The sequence below is a fragment of the Canis lupus genome, chromosome 18, assembly GCF_011100685.1.
Source record: "Canis lupus familiaris isolate Mischka breed German Shepherd chromosome 18, alternate assembly UU_Cfam_GSD_1.0, whole genome shotgun sequence".
Taxonomy (NCBI): Eukaryota; Metazoa; Chordata; class Mammalia; order Carnivora; family Canidae; genus Canis; species Canis lupus.
In genome coordinates, this window is record NC_049239.1 from 11,257,920 (window position 1) to 11,282,678 (window position 24,759).

General features: G+C 38.2%; 1 protein-coding gene across 3 annotated transcripts in view; it reads left to right on the forward strand.

Moving 5' to 3' along the window:
- AMPH (amphiphysin) overlaps positions 1-24,759 on the forward strand; it is a 211,348-nt gene that overhangs the window by 97,857 nt on the left and 88,732 nt on the right. For all 3 annotated transcript variants that reach the window (XM_038562674.1, XM_038562672.1, XM_038562673.1), the window contains exon 3: positions 24,381-24,435. In XM_038562674.1, the coding sequence (XP_038418602.1) occupies positions 24,381-24,435 (55 nt within the window). The remainder of the gene's footprint in view (positions 1-24,380; positions 24,436-24,759) is intronic.

The window sequence follows — 24,759 nt, forward strand, 5'->3', positions numbered from 1 at the left end:
GTTTGGGCAGGGGAGGGGTGGTCAGAGGCAGAAAGAGGAGCAGACTCCCTGCTGAGCAGGAAGCCTGACACAGGGCTCCATCCCAGGATCCTGAGATCATGACATGAACCAAAGGCAGACGCTTAACTGACTGAGCCCCTCAGGCACCCCTGGAAATGATCATTTAGAGCACATTCTTAGAGCATGTTTTTATTTCTGGGCTGGAAAAGATGCTGAATATGTGCATTTTTGTAAGTAGTTTCATGACATTTTTTAATACATATGCATGCAAGTAATTAAAAATAAAACTTAAAGACGTTTTAGAAAATGTAAATACAAATATACTCCCACAGTGTGTTAATGTGAGGATAAAATTTTTTATTTATGGCAAATTGCATTTGCATTCTGAATTTTTTTTGCAATTTTCTTAAGCATACAGGCTAAGCAGTTACCTTAGAACTATTTCGTTTTACCACAGATAACTATGATCTGAATACATTAGCGTGTCCACTTTTTATTATACTAGTAGTGACTTCCTCTGAAGTAACCATTGCTTTAGTTAAATATGAGCCCATCTGTCTGTCTGGAGGTACCCATCCAATTCTAAAGGATGGTGTCCCAGCCTAGAATGTGGAGAACCTCAGTCAGCCTACAGAGCTTCCTGTCAGGTCATCAGACTTTCTGGATTCTGAGTAAGAACTAAAGGGGGCAAGTTTTGCCCTCCAGAGTAGTGTTTTTCACACTTTAGCTGCATCATCGCAGTACAGATTGCTGTGCCCCACCTCTGAGCTTCTGCATCAGTAGGTCTGGGGCAAGGTCTGGGAATGTGCATTTCTGACAGGTTCCCAGAAGATGCCAGTGAGGCTGGTTCAGGGGCAGCAAATTGAGGACCTGTGCTTGGTTTCTATTCATATCTTTGTTTTCTAGCACTTCCTCTGACTAATTCTTGAAACTTCTATCCCTACGTTAGATATCTATTTCAGTATCTTTCTGACAAAATATAGATAGAAAGTTGGTGGCCATGCCCTGAAGTATCTGAGATCTGTATAACTGTGATTTATGGAGAGGGTCTTCTCCCTAGCAGGCGTAGTTTTGGGAGCAGTGGCAAAATTCCTTTCTTCCCAGAGTTGTTGATCCAGGAAGCTGAATGCTCGGTGAAAATACATTTGCCCCTGTAAGAGGTAAAATATATGCTGCTCAGACCCTAATGAGAATGAGTTTAATAAGTCTCTTTCTAGTTAGTCAGGCTTAATAGGGGATAGTATAGAGAGTATTAGCACTCCAGATAAAGGATCCTGAGAAGAAAGCATTTATCTGGCCCCTTAGATATAAGGTCTTGAAAATAAAATCTTTCAAGGCAGCTGAAGCAACCATGGAAGAGAAATTTATAGCATTACATGCTTCTATTGGGAACAAAGAGAGGAAACGAATCAATAATCCGAGTTCCTACCTCAAGAAACTGGAAAAAGATGAACAAAATAAGCCTAAAGCAAGCAGAAGAAGGAAATCTAAAAAAGAGCAGAAATCAATGAAACTGAAAATAGGACAAGAATAGAGAAAATAAATAAAAAGCTGATTTTTTGAAAAAATTAATAAATTTGATAAATCTTTAGCAAAACTGACCCCCAAAGAGACACAAATTATCAATATCAGGGATGAAACCAAGGATATCACTATAGATTGTCTAGCCAGTAAAAGGACAATAAAGGAGATATTGTGAACAGCTTTGTTTGTTTGTTTGTTTGTTTTTAACAAGGACAGAAGAGTCACCCAAGGAAGAAAATGGCATATATAAAAATCAGAAGTTTAGAAAGAGATTACCACCTTTGAAAAATTGCATTTGATGTAATAATATTAATGTTGAGAGCTGAGTCAGGGGAGTGAGGGTGGAGATGAGCTGGGTAGGTAAATGGGCCATGAAGGGTAGGCCAGCCGACCTGCCTACTCTCCGTCCTTCCTTCTTTCCTTTCTTCCATTCCTCTTTCTTTTTTCCTACCAGCTTTAGTGAGATGTAATTGACGTATAATATTGTGCAGGTTTGAGGTGTACAAAGTGTGGATTTAACACACATATATTGCACTTATGTATTATCATGATAGTGTTACATCACCTAATTATGATTTCTTTTCTTTTTTTTTGTGGTAAGAACATTTAAAATCTAGTCTCTTAGCAACTTCAAGTGTATACCACAGTATTATGAACTGTAACCACCGTGCTGCACATTGGACCCCCAGAATATATTCATCTTATAATTGGAAGTTTTTACCCTTTGATACATATCTGCCCTTTACCCCACCCCCCCAGGTCCTGGTAACTACCATTCTAGTCTCTGTTTCTATGAGTTTGGCTCTTTTAGATTATATACATATAAGTTATAATATAATATATAGCATTTGTTTTTGTCTGACTTATTCTGCTTAGCATAATGTTTCAAGGTCTACGTATGTTGTTGCAAATGGCAGGATGACCTTTCTCATGGAAAGGCCATATAATATTTCATTATATATGTGTATATGTATATTAGTACACACATATATAAGTATTATATATATAGTATTCCATGTATATGTTCCATTACATATACAAACTCTCTCCACATCTTTTTTATCCATCCATTCATTGATGGACACTTAGGTTATTTCCATATTTTGACTATTGTGAATAATGACGCAATGAACATGGGAATACAGATATTTCTTTTAGGTCTTGTTTTCACTTCCTTTGAATATATACCCAGAAGTAGAATTGCTTTATTTTTTATTATTTTTTTAAAGAACCTCCATACTGTTTTCCATATTGGCGGCTCCAATTTACATTGCTGCCAACAGTGCCAAAGTGTTCCCTTTTTCCCACATCCTCGTCAGCACTTGCTATCTCTTGGCTTTTTGATGATTGCCATTCTAACATATGTGAGGTGACATCTCATTTTGGTTTTGATTTATATTTGCCTTATGGTTAGTGATATCAAGCATCTTTCCATGGACCTTTTGGCTGTTTGTATGTCTTCTTTGGGAAAAGTTCTATTCAGTTCCACTGCCCATTTAAAAAACTGGATTGTTTTGTTGCTATAGAGTTCTTTGTATACTTTGGATATTAACCCCTTTTCAGATATATGGTTTCCAGATCTTTTCTTCCATTCTGTAGGTTGCCTTTTCATTTTGTTGGTGGCTTCCTTTGCTATGCAGAAGTTTTTAAATTTGGTGTAGTCTCATTTAATTTGATGTATAACTTTATACTTTTAAATTTGATGACCACAATGGACCAATTCCTCAATGACCATAAACTGCCAAAATGTAATAAAGTGGAGTATCTGAATAGTCCTATAATCATTAAAGAAATTGAATTTGAAATTTAAAATCTACAAAAGAAATATTCAGGCCCAGATGGTTTCACTGAAGAATTCTGATATTAAAACAAGAATTAACACCAATTTTATGCAGTCTTTTACAGAAAGTAGATGTGGCCAGTATGATCTTAATTCCAAAACCAGACAATCACAGTGTGGAAAAAGAAAACTGAATATCCATATTTTTCATGAACTTAGACATATAAATCCTTAACAAAGTGTCAGCAAATCCAACTCAACAATGTTTAAAAGGAATTATAACCATGACCACCTAGAATTTATTCTAGATATATTAGGATGGTTTAACATTCCAAAATCAATCAGTACGATCCACCATATAAACAGCTTAAGGAAGAAAAAACCGTATGATCATACTAACTGACGTAGAAAAGCATGAAAAAAATTTACCATTCATTCATAATGAAAATGCTCAGCAAATTAGGAACAGAGGAGGGTTACCCTAATTTGATAAAGAGTATATACAAAATAATTAAGACTAACACCATACTTAATGGGAAAAGACTTCACCTAAGAAAATGCTTTTCGCCTAAGATTGGGAACAGTCCAGGATGTCTGCATTCACCAATGTTGTCCAATGTAGAACTAGAAGTTCTAGCTGGCACAATAATTAAAAAAGGAAATAAAAGGCACACAGATCAGAAAGAAAGATACAAAACTATTTGCAGATATGTTATGCACATAGAAAATCCCAAGACCTCCACAAAAAAACCCTAGAACTAATAAGTAAGTTCAGCCAGGTCATAGGATTACAAAATTGACACCCCAAAATCAATCACATTTCTGTATATTAACAATGAATATGTAGAAACCAAAGTTAAAAACATAGTAACATACAAAAAAAGAGAAATGTTTATGTACACTCTTCACAAAATACAGACAGTATCTATATGCTGAAAATTACAATTTGTTAGTGAAAAAAATCAAAGAAGAATTAAATAAATGAAAAAACATACCATGTTTATGGATTGGAAGACTCAACATAGTAAAGGTGTCAGTTCTTACCAAATTGGTCGGTAGGTTTAGTGAAATTTCATACAATTCTTACAGCAGCTTTAAAAAAGGCATACATAACATTATTCTAAAATTTATATGGAAACAGACCCTAGAATAGTTAAAACAGAGAAGAGGAATAAAGTGGGAAGAATCACTCTATTTCAGTAGTAAGTCCTATTATGTTGCTGCAGCTTCAAGACAGTATGGTATCAGCAGAAGGATAGACACATAAATAATGGAACAGGACAGATAAGCCAGAAATAGAGCTACACAAATATATTCAACTGATTTTCGACAAAGGTACAAAGGCAATTCAGTAGAGGAGAAGTCTTTCAGTAAATTATGCTGTAGTAATTAGGTATCTATAGACAAAAACAATGAACCTTGACCCAAACCTAACTCTTATACAAAATTTAACTCAGAGTGAATCAAGGACTTAAAAGCAAACATACTTTTAAAACTCTTGGAAAAAGGAATAGGAGAAAGTCTTCAGAATCTAGGACTATGCAGGATTTTTAGACGACTCCAAAACCACAGTCCGAAAAAGGAAAATTTGATTCTCATCAAAATTAAAAACTTTTGTTTGGCAAAAGGACATTAAGAGGATAAAAAGACAAGTATCTAGAACATATAAAGAACTCTCAAAACTCAACAACAAAACCCACAAACCATCCAGTTAGAAAATAGTCAAAAGATACAGACATTTCACTGAAGAGGATATCTGGATGGCATGGCAGAGAAGCCATTCATAAAACATATGAGTGTTTTCATATGTTCAATATGTGTTTAACATATATTTAACCATCAGACAAATGCAAACTAAAAATATAATATCACTACACACCTCAGAATGGCTAAAATAAATACTAGTGATACCACTAAATAGCATTAGTGCTGGCAAGGATGTGGAGGAGCTCAATCCCTCATACATTGGGTGAAGTGATAAAGCTATACTGAAAAACATTTTGGCCGTTTCTTTAAAAATTTCTTTAAAAATCATGCAGCTGTCATATAACCTAACAACTGTGCTCTTCAGCATTTACCTCATAGAAATGAAAACCTATGCTTGTACAGAAACCTATAACCAATGTTTATGGCAGCTTTATTTGTAATAGCCCCAAACTGGAAACATCCCAGATATCCTTCAGCAGGTGAAATGGTTAAACAAACTGTTGTACGTCCATAGCACGGAATGTTACTCAGAAATAAAAATAGATGTGGTAACTTGGATGAATCAATAGGGGATTAGTCTGGGTGAAAAAGCCTAGCTAAAAGGTTACTTGCTATATGATTCCATTTGTAACAAACCTTATTGACATCACAAAATGGCAAAATGGGAGGAAGAATAGTGGTTGCCAAGGGGTTAGGGAAAGGAGAGGGGAGTCAGATGGGGTTACAAAAATTAACACTAGCAATCCTTGTCCTGGTGGAACAGTGCTATATCCTAACTGTGGCAATGGATGCATGAAATTTTACATGTGATACATGCATGAGTACAAGTAAATACTGGGGGAATAAGGTTGGTGGATTATATCTGTAGATATAGCTGTTCTTATTCTAGTTATTGCAACAGTGAGAGAAACTAGTTACAGGAGAAAGGATCTCTGTATTACTTTTTCCAACTACATGCAATTCTGCAGTTACCTCAATAAAAATTTCTGTTGAAAATATCCCCTTTCAGACTTTTACTTAGCAAAAGCTTACTGCCTACTGCTTCTATCAGATAAAAGTGCTTGAGGTAAAAGCTGGAGACTCACATTGTTACAGAGATGGGGAAGGAACAGAAATGAGGAAATACGCAAGGAGAGAAACAAGGAGTGGTGAGCTTTGGGCTGAGTTATAGAATGTATAAGGTGTAAGAAAAGTAGCTGTCAGCTCCAGCTCACATCTGTCACATGAGAATGGGGCTCAGGTTGCCACACTTGATTTCCCAGAAGAGATCAAATCCTATATTTTACATGAAATCTCCCCAGTTTATTTGGTGTGTGTGTGTGTGTGTGTGTGTATACATCATATGTATATGTGATTTTATTTATTTATTCATGAGAGACCCAGAGAGAGGCAGAGACACAGGCAGAGGGAGAAGCAGGCTCCACGCAGGGAGCCTGATGTGGGACTCAATCCCAGGACCCTGGGATCACAACCTGAGGTCAACCACTGAGCCACCCAGGAACCTCAGTATATTTTTTATTTTTCAATAATTTTGAACTTACAAAAAGTTATAAAATGGTACAAAGAATTGTAGTGTGCCCTTTACTTAGATTTCCCAATTACTTTCTCATTCTATCTGTCCATCCATTCATCTCCTCATCCATCCACTCATCCATCCATCCATCCATCCATCCATCCATCCACTCATCCATGTGTGCCCCTATTCTCTATCTAGCATACAAAAAGGACAGTCTCCTACACAGCCACAGTTCATCCGTCAAAATCAGTGAGTGACTGTCAATCTTATATTACCACCTAATTTACAAACCTCAAATTTTGCCTACAACAAAGCTTTTGCTCTGGGAAGGACCCTGTTAAGGAAATGAAAAGACAAACTACAGAAGGGGAGAAATTACTTGCAACACACTGTCCACTCATGTTCTTCTAAGTCCAGGGACAGACCACTCCACGGTCATATTTGCACTTAGCTGTCAGGTCCGCATTAGCCTCTTTACATTTGGAGGAATTCTTCAGTCTTGCCTTGTCTTTCATGATCTTCAGATTTTTGAGGAGTACAGAGCAGCGTATGCTTGCAGAATGTCCTTTGACTTGGGTTTGCCCACTAATCTCATGTGATTAGCTTAATGCGATCTTCCCTGTCAGCTTTGCTACAGAAGTGAGGCTTTGTTGTTCCCAGATATCAAAACACATGATCCGCATTTGTGCTTTTACAATGGATGTCAGCTTTTATCACTTGGTTAAAAAGAGGCTGTCTGCTGGATTGCTCTAGTACTTAGTTTTAAATTAGTAAAGTACCTAAGGAGTATTTTTTAGGGATAGACTTTGAGACTCTGTAAATATCCTTTTCCTCCTACAAACTTTCACCGACTAGTTTTTTTCCATTGAAGCTTCTTGTCTAAATCAACTAATACCTGATGGTTGCTAAATGGTAATTTTTTTTCTTTTGTCTAATTCCTTCTGCACATATTACTTAGCATTCCACTCCATGGTAAAATGTTCCTTTCTCCCCTAATTAATTAATTATGGTAGTATAGAATTAGAGATTCCGATTTTATTCAGTGGGTAAGTATATTACTATTAGTTTTGAAATGCAGTTGCCTTAAATTTAGCCAATGGGAACTGCTGGTAGTGACTCTTGTGTCCTCTTATTTGAGAACTTTCTTTTTAACTCTTTGGCACAAGATGTTCTATGATCATGTGCTTGCCTTCAAGTGAGTTTTTTCTTTATTTTTTTTTAAAGATTTTATTTATTAGAGAGAGCACAAGTAGGGAGAGCTGCAGACAGAGGAATAGGGAGAAACAGACTCCCTGCTGAGCAGAGAGCCTGATGTGGTGCTCAAGCCCAGGACCCTGGGATCATGACCTGAGCCGAAGGCAGATGCTTCACCGACTGAGCCACCTAGGTGCCCCAAAGGAGTTGTTTCTTTAAAGGTCCTGGATTTTTTTTTTTTAAGTGGAGAATGGCATTTAGAAACTAAGACCTGAGTGCTGGGTATATTCATTGGTTCCAGGGTATCTTACTTGGAGGTCTTCTAACTGAATAGAATTAACACACATACACACATTTATTATACACTCTGAAACCATGGCATCTCGAATTGCAATTCAGTATCTCCTACTTTAAGTCTTCCCTCTTTTCATATTTGTACCTCTTTCTTTGAGAGTGAGAAATCTGGCTTCCATTACTCCCAATATATATTTGTGTGTGCAATACCCTTTATGTAATCAGTCTTCCAACCCATGGGCCGTCTCCTCATCTTCTGTGCTGTATCAGTCAAGAGTATTCTCTGCTCTTTCATTGTGGACTGATTCACATTGGCCTGCACCTTTCCCCTCCCCCTACTCTACACCTGTTAGCCAAGACTCATCACCCATTTGGCATACCAGCTGAGCATTCCCCCATGCATAGTGGTGTGCCTGCTAAGTTCTCTGTCCTGGCTTCTGGCACCTGACTTATGAGTTTTTCCCCTATTGCTACTAACTTTGTGCACCAGTGGAAATAACTCAGATATTGAATGTTGGCACCTAATTCGATTTTATAATGGAGTCTATAAAAATATCTATGTCTATGGGATGACCCATGGGCTACATTATACCTAATATGTAAGTAGTACTACACATATAAGTATACTAAATGATAAGCAGCATTAATGTCCTAAAGGAAAGGTAACAGTTAATATAGTCTGTTAACTTATAGGACAATCTTCTTTTTAGGCTTGATAATATGACAGTTACCAATTAAAAATATGTGGTTTGTTTGTATTGTCCCTAAAGAATTAAAGTGTGATGCCTCACACATTCTCAGGAATTCCTTATGAGAATCGTAGTAATGCATTCCACAGGGTAGTAGAATTGGCTCCATTATGGCTGCTGAAGGAAATCACAAAAGAATTCTCCATATTGGGATGAGGCCCCAGTCATTCATTCAGGACAGCTCTGGTCCAAATTACAGGTTTATTAGTCATAGAGCATTTTCCTCCTGTTTATACTTCTATTTAAAATAAACATTATTCCAGGTTATGTATTTGAGAAAAGAAATCATTTGTTCAAGGCCAGGGAAAGGTGGAAAAATAAAATATTCAAGTTGTATAAATGTAGAGATAGAATTCTTTAAGATTGCAGAGGTCAAACTATGAAAATGTGGTCATGACATTTATGATATTCACTAATGGTATGATATTAAATGTGAGATACAGGTCTGATTCTTTCACATTCAGTTCTTTCCCCTTTGGTTGATATCTTTTGGCAGAACACAACAAGGTTCATATCTTTGAGTCCTTTATGTAATGGGCAAGGATGTCAAGTGGAGAGAAGGCAAGTCTTTTGATGCTGAATGAAGACCTGCCAAGGTCTTAAGTGGACAGGGTGGACCAGCAGGACAGAATTCTGGTGATATTTCGGCAAAGAGTGTGTAAGGGAAGCTTCTACCGAAAGTCATGATTCATAAAGCTTCTCTGACAGAGAATGAATAGTCTGTACATCAATGAAACAACATAGAAAATGGAATACTGGTAAATTTTCATTTCCTTTAATGAAGTCTAATAAAGCAAGAGTGATATATGGAGCAGTGTGTTATGCTCAATCTACATCTACCAAAAACCCTCTCTGCTAATAACTCTCTGTTCTTTAAAAATATGTCTGACTCCACACATACGTTCTAACTCAGAAAAATCTCTGATATTCTGTCTGGAATAATTTCCTTAAGTTAGCCTTTTAAGAATATGTATTTGACTGATTTAAAGAAAATTCTGCTTGATTAGTCTTGGTCTTTATGCAGTCCCTTGTTTTGTAAGACACGAATTGTTTGTAGCTACAAATTGCCTTGGGCTGCTTCTCACATTCAGAGCACTAAACTTTTCTTTCTTTTTTTTTTTAAGATTTTATTTATTTATTCGAGAGAGAGAGAGAGAGAGAGAGAGGCAGAGACATAGGCAGAGGGAGACACAGGGTTCCTGCAAGGAGCCCATTGTGGGACTCAATCCCAGGGCCTGGGACCACGACCTGAGCCAAAGGCAAACACTCAGCCACTGAGCCACCTAAGCATCTGCCCTAAACCTTTCTTTAGGCATACCCTGTTTTGGTCCCACTGTCCCTTGTAGTATTTGGCAGGTACAGCCTCAGTGATGCAGATGGCTTTTCTCTTTAGGGTACCACATTCAAGAGACTGATTGAAATCCAGATGCTCTGGTGTAATGACAGAAAGGAAGTTGGTGGAATGAATAGTTGGTGGTCCACATCTGATAGTGTCATTTAGGGACTGAACTGCCTGCATCCAAGCTCTTCTAATTCCCCACTGCAAGTGCTTCCATAGGATTGAACCACCCTTGCCTGATCTGCCATCTCCATGTGTTCAAAACCCACCTTCCCTTACAGCCAACCTAAACGGTATTTCCTGCTTGCTGTCTTTCCAGTGTCCTTACTCAGCATCTCTGTTTCCTTTCTATACTCCTGTAGTACAGTTTTTTGTAGTTCATCTGCTGACTCTTATTACATTTTTCTTATATGACAGTGTAACTATATTCTCATTAGATTACAAAATATTTAAAGGAAGACAACCCATCTTAGTTATTTAAAAAAAAATCTTCCATACTATCTAGCCCCTGTTATGTAGGTACTAGTAAGTTTATAACTCCTTGTGATACATATTCTCTGTCTTCACTCTTTGTCTTGGATATTTCATGCCTCTTCACTCATTCAGTACCAGAGCCCCTATTCATAGTCATTTACTTTATCTCTTTTATCTTTATTTTTGGCAGCAAAAATGGAAAATGTCTGATATGGCCTGGAATTGATTCTAACCTGGATTATGAAGACTAGAGCAAGGCTCTGGCCCCTCTCTGGATTCTGAGTTCTATGCTACTCCATAAATTTCAGCTGGCACATATAGTATTTTAAGTCTTCCAAGAGCTTTCCATATCTTTATTAACTTAATATGAGTAATTTTAATTTTGCAGAATGGTGTTTTTCAGTCTTTGAATCCCAGTTATGTTCTCCAATTTTAGTTTTTTTTTCCTCATATATTGTATTTTGGAGTAAGCTCACTCTTCTCTGATAGGACAATGTTTTTGCCACAGAGCATTACTATATTTAAGGATACCAGTTAATTGCTTCTGAGAAACTTAATTGTTGAGTCTTGTTGCTTCAATTTATACTAGGTTTCCATTAAAGTTTACACTCAATGACCACACAATATTTGTAAAAGAGTTTGTATGTGTCTGCATCTCTACAAATAGTTTCCCTAGAGATACTCCTAGTGGCTAGCTGTGTGTTTCTGTGAGTCTTCTGTAATATTAAAAACCATCCTAGTACACAAATACTTTCCAAAATTTAAAATGTTCTCTCTTAATATCAACTTTCAAGGAATTTTATAGGTTGATTAGATGATGGCATGTAGATGCACATTTAGAACAATAATATATAAGTGTTTAGACATCCATCTGCCTTACATTTATTGAATGTCTTCTACTTACCAGGAATGTATCTAGGTCGCTGGGAAACTTCAGTGAAGACAAAGGTCACTTCTGATTTGGATTTTATGTTCCAAAACATGGGGGCAGACAATACACAAACATAATAAATAAGAAGATTTATAGGGGTGCCTGAATGGCTTAGCCAGTTGAGCAGTCATCTCTTGGTTTTAGCTCAGGTCATGATCTCAGGGTTGTATAGTCAAGCCCTGCATCAGGCTCTATGCTTGGTGTGGAGTCTGCTTGATAATTCTCTCTCTCCCTTCCCTCTCCCTGTTCTCTCTCTTTCTCAAAAAATAAATAAAATCTTTAAAAAAATAAGTAAGCAAATTACATTGTTTTCTACAAAACAATGAGAATTATAAAGAAAAAATTGTGTAAGTAGAGCATACATAGAGCAAGGTGAAGGATAATAGGAGACTTGGAGACAGCAAGTTTCAAGTTTTGCTTTAAAGGGGAGCAAGTAATAAAACTGTAGTTTTGTGGAGGTAGTAGAGTCAAGAGAACATTTTTCTTTTTCTTTCTTTCTTTTTTTAATATTTTATTTATTAGAGAAAAAAAAAAGCACGAGCAGGGGTGGCAGTAGAGGGAGCGGGAAAAGCAGATGCCCTGCTGATCAGAGAGCCAGACACGGGGCTTGAGCCCAGGACTCAGGGATCATAACCTAAGCCAAAAGCAGACACTGAGCCACCCAGGCACCCAAAGAAAACATTTTTCTTAAGATGGCAAAAATATATGTATACTCACTGGGACTTACTTAGTATAGAGAGAAAATGTGATGAATCACAGAGAAAGGGAAGAACAGCTGACTTATGTCCTTGAATAGGCAGGAGGAGATGGGATTTAGTACACAACTGGAGGGGCTGTCATGAATTGGGAGCTGGACACCTCATCAATGGCAACAGTTAAATATATGTAACAAATCATATAGAACTTCCTGTGGATAAGTGTATATGAAAAGTATTCCTTGGCTGGCTCAACACATAATTATTGAGTGTCTACTCTGTATAAGGCATCGGAAACAAAATGATAAACAAGTCAGTCATAGTTCTTGTCTTTGTCAAGCTGGTGGTATAGGGTGCAAAAGTTGTCTTTCTTTTTAAGCAGTTTAAGTAGTAGAAAAAGACAGTATTCTGAGGTGATGTTTCTGTACTTCCATCATGATGCATTTTCAATATCCTAGTTTCACCACTTAGCATTAGCACACAAGTTTACTCTCACTCCAGTTGATATTCTGAGAAAAAAAAAAAAAGATTTCTCCACCTTCCCACAATCCCATTTCCAGCTGGACTCTGTAGGCTTGATGAGTATCTACCATTTGTTACTGCAAAGGATCTCAGTCTAAAGCAGCTCACATAGCATGCTAAATATCCATGAAATGGTCATGTGCTTGGCTATGAGACTCCTTGTTGAACTGATTTCTATGTAGTACAGTCACTGGCAAAGAGTAAGGGAGTATAATCTGGCCATTAAGCCCCTGGTTAAGACTGCCAGGCTCCTTGGTAATATTGTTTTTATGGAAAAGATGTGTTTTGTGTGGATAGTCTTGATTTAGAGCCCTTTTCTTGATAAGTATAACCCACTATGATTGCCAATACAATTGACTTCTATGGGGTGGAACAGAGCAAACCAGTAAGATTTCAAAAGAATGTATTGGCTCTTCCTCTACAAAGTCCCCTGCATTTCTTTATAGTCTACTTATTTCATATCTGACACATCTACTAATCCTTTTTGGTTTTTGATCATTGGGTTTTAAAATTTTTAAATTTTATTTAAATTCAATTAACTAACATATAGTGCTCATTGGCTTTTAAGGAGCAAAATAAGCCTGCTGCGGGCTTTGTGGGAAGAGTTGGGTGTTGCTGTCCATGGTGCTAGAGGCAATAAAGAGAACAAAAACTTTCATCGCAAAACACAGCTGTCCATCTTTTATTCTCTTCACTTTTATTTGTTTATCTACAGGAATGTCTCTTCAGTTAATGGTCTATATAAATAAAAAAGATTTAGTTGAAACTTAACCAAGATTTGACCCAAACTACAGACATTCCAGGCATCCCTGTTTGTGTGCCAGTCCTTGGGGTACTTGTTTCTCATTTAAGAAATCTCGGGATCCCTGGGTGGCGGTTTAGCGCCTGCCTTTGGCCCAGGGCGCGATCCTGGAGACCTGGGATCGAATCCCACGTCAGGCTCCTGGTGCATGGAGCCTGCCTCTCCCTCTATGTCTCTGCCTCTCTCTCTCTCTCTCTCTCTCATAAATAAATAAAAATTAAAAAAAAAAAGAAATCTCTTCTGGAGGAAGCTCTTTGTGTTATCACTCTGATGGTTTCTTTTCTTTTTTTTTAAGATTTTATTTATTTATTTGACACAGAGAGTGCGAGAGCACAAGTAGGCAGAGTGACACCCAGAGGGAGAGGGAGAAGCAGGCTCCCCACTGAGCAACAAGCCCTATGTGGTGCTCGATCCCAGGATTCTGGGATCATGACCTGAGCTGAAGGCAGATGTTTAATTGACTGAACCACCCAGGTGCCCCTGATGGTTTCCTTTCACCTATCCTGTGCCATTACCTCTCTTTACCTGTATTTTACCTTACTCCATTAATTGTGCCAACTGGGGAGGGTTTCATATCCCATTGCTAAGCATTCAGTTAGAAACCAATTCCATATATCTTCCAATTCCCCTTGTGAAGTAAGCTTGTTACCTAGTTTGGATGTTCCTCTCTAAATGATCCCCAGATTGATCCTTGTTGTTATGGTAATGGGATGCTGAGAATGAGGCACATCTGTCATGGAGCCCAGGAAGACCATCTGAAGTGGTGGTAAAAATCTACATAGATGTGGTGCAGTTGATTTTCAGGTTTGCATCAGTATTATTGTCTCTGATAAGCATCTCATTGCCTCTGACTCTCTCTTATAAGTCACTTGGTACCCCCCCCCATGCAGAGTATGAAGTGATGGAGGCATTAGAAAGAATGTTTGATGCTGATTGTTGGAAACCTGCTGCCACACATATTTTTAACTGTCTTTTTAGCCATCTCATAACAGCTACATCAACACACTAAGTGTCAATTACATTATAGGTACTGTGACTGACTATACTAGGGGTTCCCAAATAACAATCAGAATCACCTGGAAGCCTTATAACAATATTGATTCCTGGGTACCCCCTCCAGACTTTTGAACCAACCCTAAAGAGCCATGATATGATTGTAACAACTTGGATGCCAGCCTGAGATTTTACCAATAGAGTAAAGATAATGGTTTCCTTAATTACACATCTATCTGAATATGTTCCTGACCTGGATAATTATAAGAACCTTCTAAGGTGCTTTAAGAGCTCACACATTTCCAAGCCACATCTGGCTGGCTTAGGTAAAAGCAGCGATGAAGTATTTTTATTATTAACTTCCCACAAGTAAGCTTAGACACCTATAAAGTGTTTTGTACAAAACACTGCCTCAGGGGCACCTGGGTGGCTCACTCAATTAAGTGTCTGGCTTCAGCTCAGGTCATGATCCTGGGGTCCTGGGATGAAGCCACACATTGGGCTCTCTGCTCAGCAGGGAGCCTGCTTCTCCCTCTCCTTTTCCTATTCCTGCTGATTATGCGCTCACTCTATCTCTTACTCTCTCTCTCTAAAAAAAAAAAAAAAAAAAAAAAAAAAAAAAAAACCTTAAAAACAAACAAAACACTATCTCACTTGCTTCTCATAGCAGTCCATAATTATAATTCTGCTTTGCATATGAGAAAACCTAGTATATGTCACAAAAGCTTTCATTTTGAGCATGAACCTCATTAATCTTGGCCATTGGTATTCATGCTATCTTGTTTCCTTACAGTAAATTGTCATATTGGCTCAATTTTTCTCATATCCATTGTTAAGTGGCTCTTAAATATCTGCATAAATTATTCCCATGCACTTCAGGCTCCTCTGTTATTGCAACAATTAAAACTATAACAAAAATATGAAAAACAAGACTATGTATTTGAAACTTAGAAATGCAAATAAAGGAAGCATTCTAAATTCCCAAGTAGTTTGTTTTGGAAAGGTTTTGTATTTTCCTCATGAAGATACTCCTTCGTTATGTAACATGTAGCAGAACTCAATTCAGTCAAACATCTGTGAAACACCTACTCTTTGTGCAGTTTCTCATAAAAATATTTTGTTGAATAATCATAGTGGCATCCAACATTCATTTGAATACATCCTGTGTGACTGGTATTCTGCTGATACGTTCCATGGACTGTCTCCCTCGACCTTCATGATAGCTCTAGGAAGTAAGTATTATTATCAGCTTTCTTTTACTGATGAGGAATCATAGGCCTAGAGAGGCCAGGTGGTTTGTCCAAGGTTGTATAGTTAGAAGTAGCAGAGCTGAGATTTTATTTTATTTAAGATTTTATTTATTCATTCATGAGAGACAGAGAGGCAGAGACATAGGCAGAGGGAGAAGCAGGCTCCCTGTGGGGACCCTGATGTAGGACTCGATCCCAGGATCTCAGGATCACGCCCTGAGCCAAAGGCAGATGCTCAACCACTGAGCTACCCAGGTGTCTCCAGAGCTAGAATTTTAAAGCCAGGCAGTGTGGTCTCAGAACCCACCCATTTAACCACTGTGCTGTATGAACCTCATGGAATATACTCTGTGGAATTGTGAGCTTTTGAAAGAAACAAGTGAACAGTTGGTATTTTAATTTAAATATTAGGACTATATCATGAGAACAGAAAATGGTGTCTTTAGATAAATTACTCTCATTGATTCTTCTTGGACAGCCTCATTTATCCTAGCTGTCATCCATGCATTTGTAGCTGGGGACAAAGAGGTGGTGGAGGGCAATGAGGCAGGTGGGCCCTAGGCAGGTTATGGAGTCTGAATAATGCAAACTTCCCAGGCTCCAGTACTGGCTTGCTGTCTACCAGATGTGTGACCTTTGGGCAAGTTGCTCAGCCTCTGTGCCTCAGTCTTCCCATCGGAGAAAATGTGCTGACTTCATGGAGTTAATTTGAGGATTATGAGTTACTAGAGCTACAGCCCTTGCAATGGTATCTGGAACAAAGGGACCACTCGTAAGTGTTAAACTTTGTGATCATGTTGCTGTCCTACAAGCTTGTTTTGAGAATATCATTATGGGCTGAATTATATACCTGTGAATTTATAAATTGAAGTCCAGTATACTTCAGGGTTGTGACTGTTTATAGACTGGGACATTAGAGAGGTCACAAGATTAAGTGAGGTCATCTGGGTGGATCCTAATCCAGTATGACTGATGTCTTTCTAAGGAGCAGGAGAGACACTGAGGGGATATACTCACAAAGACCACATGAGGACACAGCGTGAACATAGCCGTCTACAAGCCAAGGAGTGAGATCTCAGGAGAAACCAAACCTCCCAATGCCTTGGTCTTAGACGTTCAGCTGCCAGAACTATGGAGAAACAAATTTCTGTTATTTAAAGCATGCAGTTGTGGTATTTGTTACGGTAGCTCTAAAAAATGAATGCATCATAAATGGCAGTTTCAGGAACATTCTGCATGTTATACTGTGACTATAGTAATGATTGACAAGGCACCCCCTCATGAATACAACTCATTAATAACTTTACATAACAGCTGCTTTTCTAATACTTTTACATCCTGTCCAGTTTGGTCACAATGCAACATTGTAGACATCCACACCCTCAGAAAGGGTCTCTGAATAATAGGCCATTGTTGGAGTGGGAATTTCATGGAGTTTCCCTTAATTTCTGTGTTGATTTCCTCCCCAATATATTAAGTACTGTCTCTAGGTGTTAAGGCAAAGGTTGCAAAGATGTTTATATAATACTCCTAAAGCACCTTATGAGTCAGGTCTACACACACGTGTGCACACATGCACAGAAAAAAGTGGAATGGCTTTTCAGGGATCACAAACTCAATTGCCTAAAGGCAAGAAAGTGTATCTTCACATCGTATCCAGCCTGCATGTGGTGACTGTAGTAGTTCTAACTAGGCACTTTTCTGTCCCCTTGCACACACAATGGGTTAGCTTACCAAGAAACCAGAATAGAGATCTGTATGAACTCAAGTTGGTTGACTTACCCTTAATCTATGGAAAATTTGCATATGGAATTACTAGTAGCTAGAGTATCAGTTTTGTTTTGTTGAAAGGTAAAGAATGTATTTGATTTAGTTTTCAGATTATAAGTATTCTTGGAGTTGCTGAGAAGGGTAGTTGGCAATTGGGCCAGGAATCTGGGGTAAAATTGTGGAAACTGAGATGTTCTCTGATGTCAGTCACACATCCATATACCCTCCATCCTCCACCACCATCAGCCCAGATTTCAAAACCCACTTAGATTTCCTCTCTCTTAGATCTTTTGTATTAATACCTGCCAAAAGAAGAATTTTTAAATGGAGAAATTTTTCTATGAAATCAGTGCTAGGTTCATAATGATGGCCCCTGTTAACTACAAAGAGCTCAAAGCAAGGAAACAAAAATGTAAATTTTAGAGACCCTGCTGCATCTACCTTTGAAAAACTATCATCTTCTGATTTAAGTGCATCTGAACTTGTCATAGGGAGAGAGCTCTGCTGCTTCACAGACCAAGAGTGCCTGTAGTGTTCAGTAGCCTAATGTTTTCTTTGATCATAAGTGGATTCAGATTAGTCATCTGTTAATCAAGGTGCTGATTATGGCCCTTATTAAACCTCATCTCCTTGATAATCTAATTTTCTTCTAAGCTTCAAAAATGATAAGAAATCTTCTTAGCATTGCTTTTAAGATTAAGTTAACCTGTCTGAACTCTGAGAAATTGGGCAATTTTAACTTTATAATGTTACTTAGCCTTTTCATGAGAAAAATGTCAGTAAAGGCCAAAAATAATAATGTAACTATGGGAACTTCTATAGGTTCATGATCACAGATGAGATGACAGGACTTACCTTTGTGAAATCACAACTTTGTGACATTATATCTCTTCAGATCCAGTTCTTACATGTCAGTACTCTTGGCTTTCTACCTGAGCATCAACTTATAGTTTCTGAGAGGCAAGTTAATGAAAATATTCCTCTAATGTGTGCGGTGTTTTCTTTCTCCTGTCCATCTTTTTTCTTTCTCCCTCTCTTTTTAAAAGATTTTATTATTTATTTATTTATTCATGAGAGCGAGAGGTGGGTGGGGGGGCAGAGACACAGGCAGAGGGAGAAGCAAGCTCCATGCAGGGAGCCTGATGTGGGACTTGATCCTGGGACTCCAGGATCATTCCCTGAGCCCAAGGCAGGCACTCAACCACTAAGCCACCCGGGGTGGCGGAGGTGGGGGGGTTTGGGGGGTGGAGGTGGGTGGTCCCAGTCTTTTTCCTTTTTATAACAAAAGTTACCTATAACTGTAAATCAGTACAACATTTACCATATTTTATTTTTTCATTTACCATATTTTAACAAGTCAACTCAAACAGTCCTTGCTTATTTAACAAATACCTATTGTTTAAAGGTGTTTGGCTGGATTTGTGTAACCTTACAAATAAAATCCACTAGATTTGTTTTTGTAAGCAGTTAGGGCTGTAGTGGTACACATCCTTGCGTGGAGGTATCATGCACATGGTGGTATGTGGGCAGACCCCTGAATTTTCAGTGATGGCTACCCTGAGTTTAGTTCCCTATAAATTATTAATTCATTCTATGCATTGTGTCTACAATTCAATCACATTAATGCCTCAACTGTAGCCTCTTTCTTTTGTCTCCTGAAATTCTAGGCATAAGTATTAACAACTATTACCGTATTTTTGATGCTTCAGAATTTATTGTGTGTCTAAACAATAAACAGCTTGACTCATTAATCATCGAATGTCATTCATCACAGCTAAATGCAACCTTGTTTATAAGCCCAATGCCTTATGGGACTTTGAGACACGTCTGAGTTTCAGAGTCTGTGATAGCTCTTCTTACCAGAGACTTGGCTCACTCTGAAGGAAACCTGTTTATAATTCATTTGCGTACTTATCAGAGCGCAGTAGGAACCTTTGATGAAGTAATGATCCTTTGATAATGCACAGGTTAAAGCTTTGGTTTAAGAATGGGGGACTGTCCAAGGTGCTGAAGAGAGGCTCAAATGAAAGCTATCTAGGAGTCCAGCATGTTTGGGCACTGGCATTCCTCGCCTGCCTCTCCACCACTACCCCAAGACAAGATATATGTACAAATAATTAAGGCATTCGTTCTACTGAGGACCAATCTGGTGTCAAACAATTTGGAAACACATTTAATTAAGTATAGAACGTGATTTCTTTGCATTGAGTAACAGATACCTGAGACCTTCTGTGATGGTGTACCTGCAGTGTTCTTTTTCTAACTTTTTAATTATATTTCAAGTTTCACTCTAATCCTTTGGGGAGGACGTGGCTATCATGCGTAGTTCTTACAGAAGTAAGGGAAGAAAGCAACAGCTTCAAGGTATCACTCAGCAAGGGAATAAAGAGATTTTTTTTTTTTTTTTGACTAGGGGCAGTGATTCTCAGACCTTTGTAAGGTTTTAAAACCATGTATACTTTTTGCATGCCTGTTGGTTTTTTATTATCTCCATCGTGAAACCCAATATGACCCTGTCTTGTTTTTCAGGATAGCTAGGAAGCAGGGAACTAGGGAGACAGTTTCCTTCTCTCTAGCCTTACAACAGTGTGACACCCAAGGGAGTGTGTGGGTAGGAGTAGCTCTAATGAGGAAGGAAAAGCAGGCCGACTCCCTTGGGCTGTGTGGGAAGAAAGTGAAGCCCGACATTGTCTGGGCTGGAGAAGCAGCAGCTTCTGACACTGATAAATGATTCAACTGAAAAAATAAATGAAGAACCTCTAACACAAGAGCCACATTATTATACCATATGCCAGGGCAAGGAATTCTGTAGGCGTGAATCCTTAGATATTGTCCAAGAGGGTATATTAGTTGGCAACCAGACAACTTAATTATAATAGACTCACTTGGCCTCATGTTGCCTTAATCCCTGAGGAAAATATGACCACAAGTTAGAATAATAATTTTGTCTTACCTGATAGAGAACAACATCAAGAAATAGGGGAAATACACTCATGTGGCTGTAAGTTGTATATTTTGAATCTGTTTTCTGCATAATACATAATTGAAGGCTGAATTACTGAAATGGTAATTTTCAGAGGAATATGGAACAAATTTCAGATGCAGGGAATTCTTAGCATTGCTATAAGAATTTATTTCTAATTTAAAACCCCTGTGATTCATATAGAATAATGACCTTAAGAAAATTTTGTTATGCAATAGATTTTGTGCAGAAGAACTACTCTGTAGCATATTATAGGTAAGAAATTTCTCTCCAGAGCCTTTTACCTTTTTGATTCAGGCAGAATTTTAGATGAAATTCAATATGGTTATTACAAATGATTTATGAACCTTAATAGTCATGAAGGAAAATTAGAAATTTTAATAATTGGAAATAAGAAAGTTATTTAAATCAGCTTTTCAGTTTATCTGCTTAAATTGAACTCATCTATTTAAGCCATTATTGTATAATTTGAACTTTCTGACACTTTTAGATATCTAAAAAATTTCTTCTGGGATTCTTATTTCATTTCTTAAAAATGTTTATTGCTTCCCTTGGGCTAGGTGAATGCAGCCTGTATGGAGTGAAGCCTGAATTATTTCATTCTCTCTCTTGTTTGTAAAGAAAAGGCAATTTGGGATTAACTTGACATGCTTTATCTCTTAAATATTTGGGAAAAGAATACCCTTCCCCGCTACTTTTTTTCTATTTCCAGATACTCTGAATGGCGTGGTGAGTCATAACACTGCAGCAAACTTTGTATGGCTTTCTGGAGGGAAAGCATCCTCCTGGGTGAGAAGTGAGCCCTGCCTCTCTCAGTTCCTTGCACACTTGCAGGGAAGGACCTCGAAGGGTGGGAGAGCATAGCTCTAAAGTGGACAGCTGTAAACAGGAGACATCTGTGCAGTTCTGTCTTTAATCTCTATGCAGTTTTTCTTTGTACATCATAACAGGTGGCTAGTGATTATAAAGAATAGTATCTTCTCCATTCACTCCCCTCCAACCTTAGTAAATTGATGTTCTGGAGATATATTTTAAGTGTATTGTGTGTGCCCTAGACAGACCATTAAATGCCCTTGAGGTGTACACTTACCCATTTTGAGAAACATGACCTTAGGGGATTCAGAACCTCCTAATTGCACCTTTTAGGGCTGTCGGCTTTAGATTGATCTGGGTCTGGATCTTTCCAGGTAAGTCACGTGTCTGATTTCAGATATTTTCTCCAGATGATCTGCCATCTATTAGGACACAGGATTCTGGGCCTCACCTCTTCTGTCTCAGTATTATCCATCTCTTTCCATCACTTGACTAGCACTTGGGCTTCCATTTGCTAAACCATCCACTTCATCCTTAATCCTTCCAGTTGGATTTACTTTCTGAAATGTTTCTGTAAATGCCTTTCATGCTTTTCTGCTGCTAACTCTATTGACTTTTTTTTTCTGTTAGATTGCAGCCTTCTCCATCTGTCAGTATTTCCACTATTGTTGGTGAACTATTTTCACAGGCCATTTGGGGCAGGTTGATGCTGTAGTAGCAGTACTTCCATGGCTTTCAGCAATAGAGTTTATTTCTCACCCGTAAAATTATGATGGCACTGTGCTCCACGTTCTCTCCACTCCTCCATCCAGTCTGGAGAAGCAGCACACATCTGGAACGTTACAGGATTCAGGGTAGAGGGGAAAGAAATGGTAGGACTGTGTGATGGCTCTTTACCGCTCAGGAGGATGGTGTACCTCTTTAACTTGCATTTAATTGGCTAAGTCCCACAGCCAAGACTGATGTTGATGGGCAGGAAGTGTAGTCCTCCCCCAAATCAGATCTGGTAAAGAGGTACAGAGTAGATTTGACAATGATACAGTTTCCCGCAGCCTTATCTTTTCAGCTTATATACTCAGAATCTGAGACAGTGCCTGTCAGATCATAGATATTAAGTAGATATTTACTTCTTTCTTCCCCAAATACTTTCTGTGGTGGTGTTAGGGACCTCAGCCTAACTCCACCTGTTTCTTCTCTGGATCCATTTCATCCTCTACATTTACCCAATTGTTGATCATCAATATTTTCATTCTCTTCATCCTTTCCCCGCAATTTCCAAGTCTATTTTGCTGTTTTGGAAATCTAGAATGTTTAAAAAAAATTTTTTTTTAATGTAGCTGGTGGCTGTTTGCCTCACATGGTATTTCAGATGGTTCAGCAAAACAAGAGGAACATAAAGTTTTGATTTTAAACCATATCAAGACACTATATATACTCTACCATACAGGAAAATAGTCTCATCCAGAAGCCCTTGTGAGGTCCGGCCATAGTCTTTAAATACTCCTTTCAGAGCTTCTTTGTATTAATCACTATCTATCTTTAAATGTGATGGGCATTCTGTCTTTACTTTGTAATCCCTGAATGCTTGGAATGGTTACTGTAGACTTAAATGTAGCCAGTTTTAGAATGCAATTTTTATTTCAATACTTCAATTCCTCCATTAGATTGTAATTTACTGAAGGAAATAGGATTTTTTACCCTTCATACCCTGCTTTTTTGCTACATGGTAACACATGCTGGCTGAATTGAATATGATGATGATAGTTGCTATTTTATTAATAATCGAGGTAGAGTAATTCTGTGTGCTAGCTCTCTGTAAGTTTGTTAAATGATTATACAGTTAAAATGCATATTTAAAAATATTTTCTTTTTCTTTTAAGATTTTATTTATTCATGAGAGACAAGAGAGATAGAAACACATACAGAGGGAGAAGCAGGCTCCCTGTGGGGAGCCCGATGCAGAACTTGATCCTAGGACCTGGGATCACGCCCTGAGCCAAAGGCACATTCAACCACTGAGCCACCCAGGTGTCCCTAAAAAATATTTTCAATTGTAGTGCCCTAGTACCTACCCTTTCTGAGCCTACTGGATTTAGTTGCTACTGCCAGTGAGGGCAGCTTTTTGCCTGAGAGCTTTCTCTGGCATTCTCTGGGAGCAGCCCTCAACCCAAACACTGATAGGAGTTGATAGATGGTTGCCCTACTTCCCCTTTTCCCCAGTTAGAATATCTAAAGGGTGTTTGACACTTTTTCCCAGAGCTCCCCAGTGGGACTGAGGCTGCGTTGTCCACTGTGCTAACTTGCTAGATTACACACCCTGCGTTGATGCTCATCTCTTTCCTGCATCATTTCTCCATTACTTGCAATCTAATCTTAGTTTCAGAGTTTCTAAATCTAATCCAAACCAAGACAAAGAATTATATGTCAAAATTTAGAATGTCGGAGTTTCTCTGTTTTAGTGACACCAACTATATATGTAGTTTAAAAATTTCTGGTGGCCACAGAAAGTGAAAAGTGAAAAGAGTGAAATCAATTTTAATAATACAGTTTATTTAACACAATATATCCCAAATACTAGCATTTTAACATGAAATCGCTATAAAGCCTATTAACTAGATTTTTTGGAACTAAGTCTCTGAAATCTGGTATTTTATACTTACAGTGCATCTCCATTTGGACAAGCCATATTGTAAGCACTCAGCCACATGTAGCTAGTAGCTACCATATTGAACAGTGGTGATCAGTTTCCTACTGTTGTAGTCCATGCATCAAAATTTAGGGACTTGCTGGCTCGTGAATATGGAGGAGGCTGTCTGGTGGGTCATAGTTTCCATTCTCAGCAAAATCTTACTTGCCTTTTAAGCTGGATAAAATCTCTAAATTTCTACACTGACAGGTGCCTTGTTTAGTCTGTGTGTACGTATTTATGTTCTTTCAAGAATGAGCCTCTGGTAATAATAACTCTGAGACTTATTGCCTCTCACATGTTTCCAGGCAAAATATAGACAAGATGCTTAGCATCCCTCTGTTTGTGTGTTTTTCAGGCAGAGGGTACCAGGCTTCAGCGTGAACTCCGGGGATATTTAGCAGCTATCAAAGGTAATGTGTGTGAGTCGTTTACTGCATGTTGTTACCAAGCTCAAATTGTGCTTGAAATTCATGAGTGGCAGGATTAAGTGTTAATTACAAAGTCATTTGGCTTTCTCGCAAGATGAGTGCTTCAGCACAGGTGTTCATTCCACCCACTCCCAAATTACCATTGAAATGATAATCAGAATATACAAGGAAAAAAATGCCTACTGTTATGCTGGAAACAAGGAATAAGTGCCTCCCACACCAGAGATTTCTAGGAAGCATTGTGAGATAGAGTGAGCTTGAGACTTTAAGAAAAGCTACAGCCAGTTCATAGCCTAAGGGAGAACG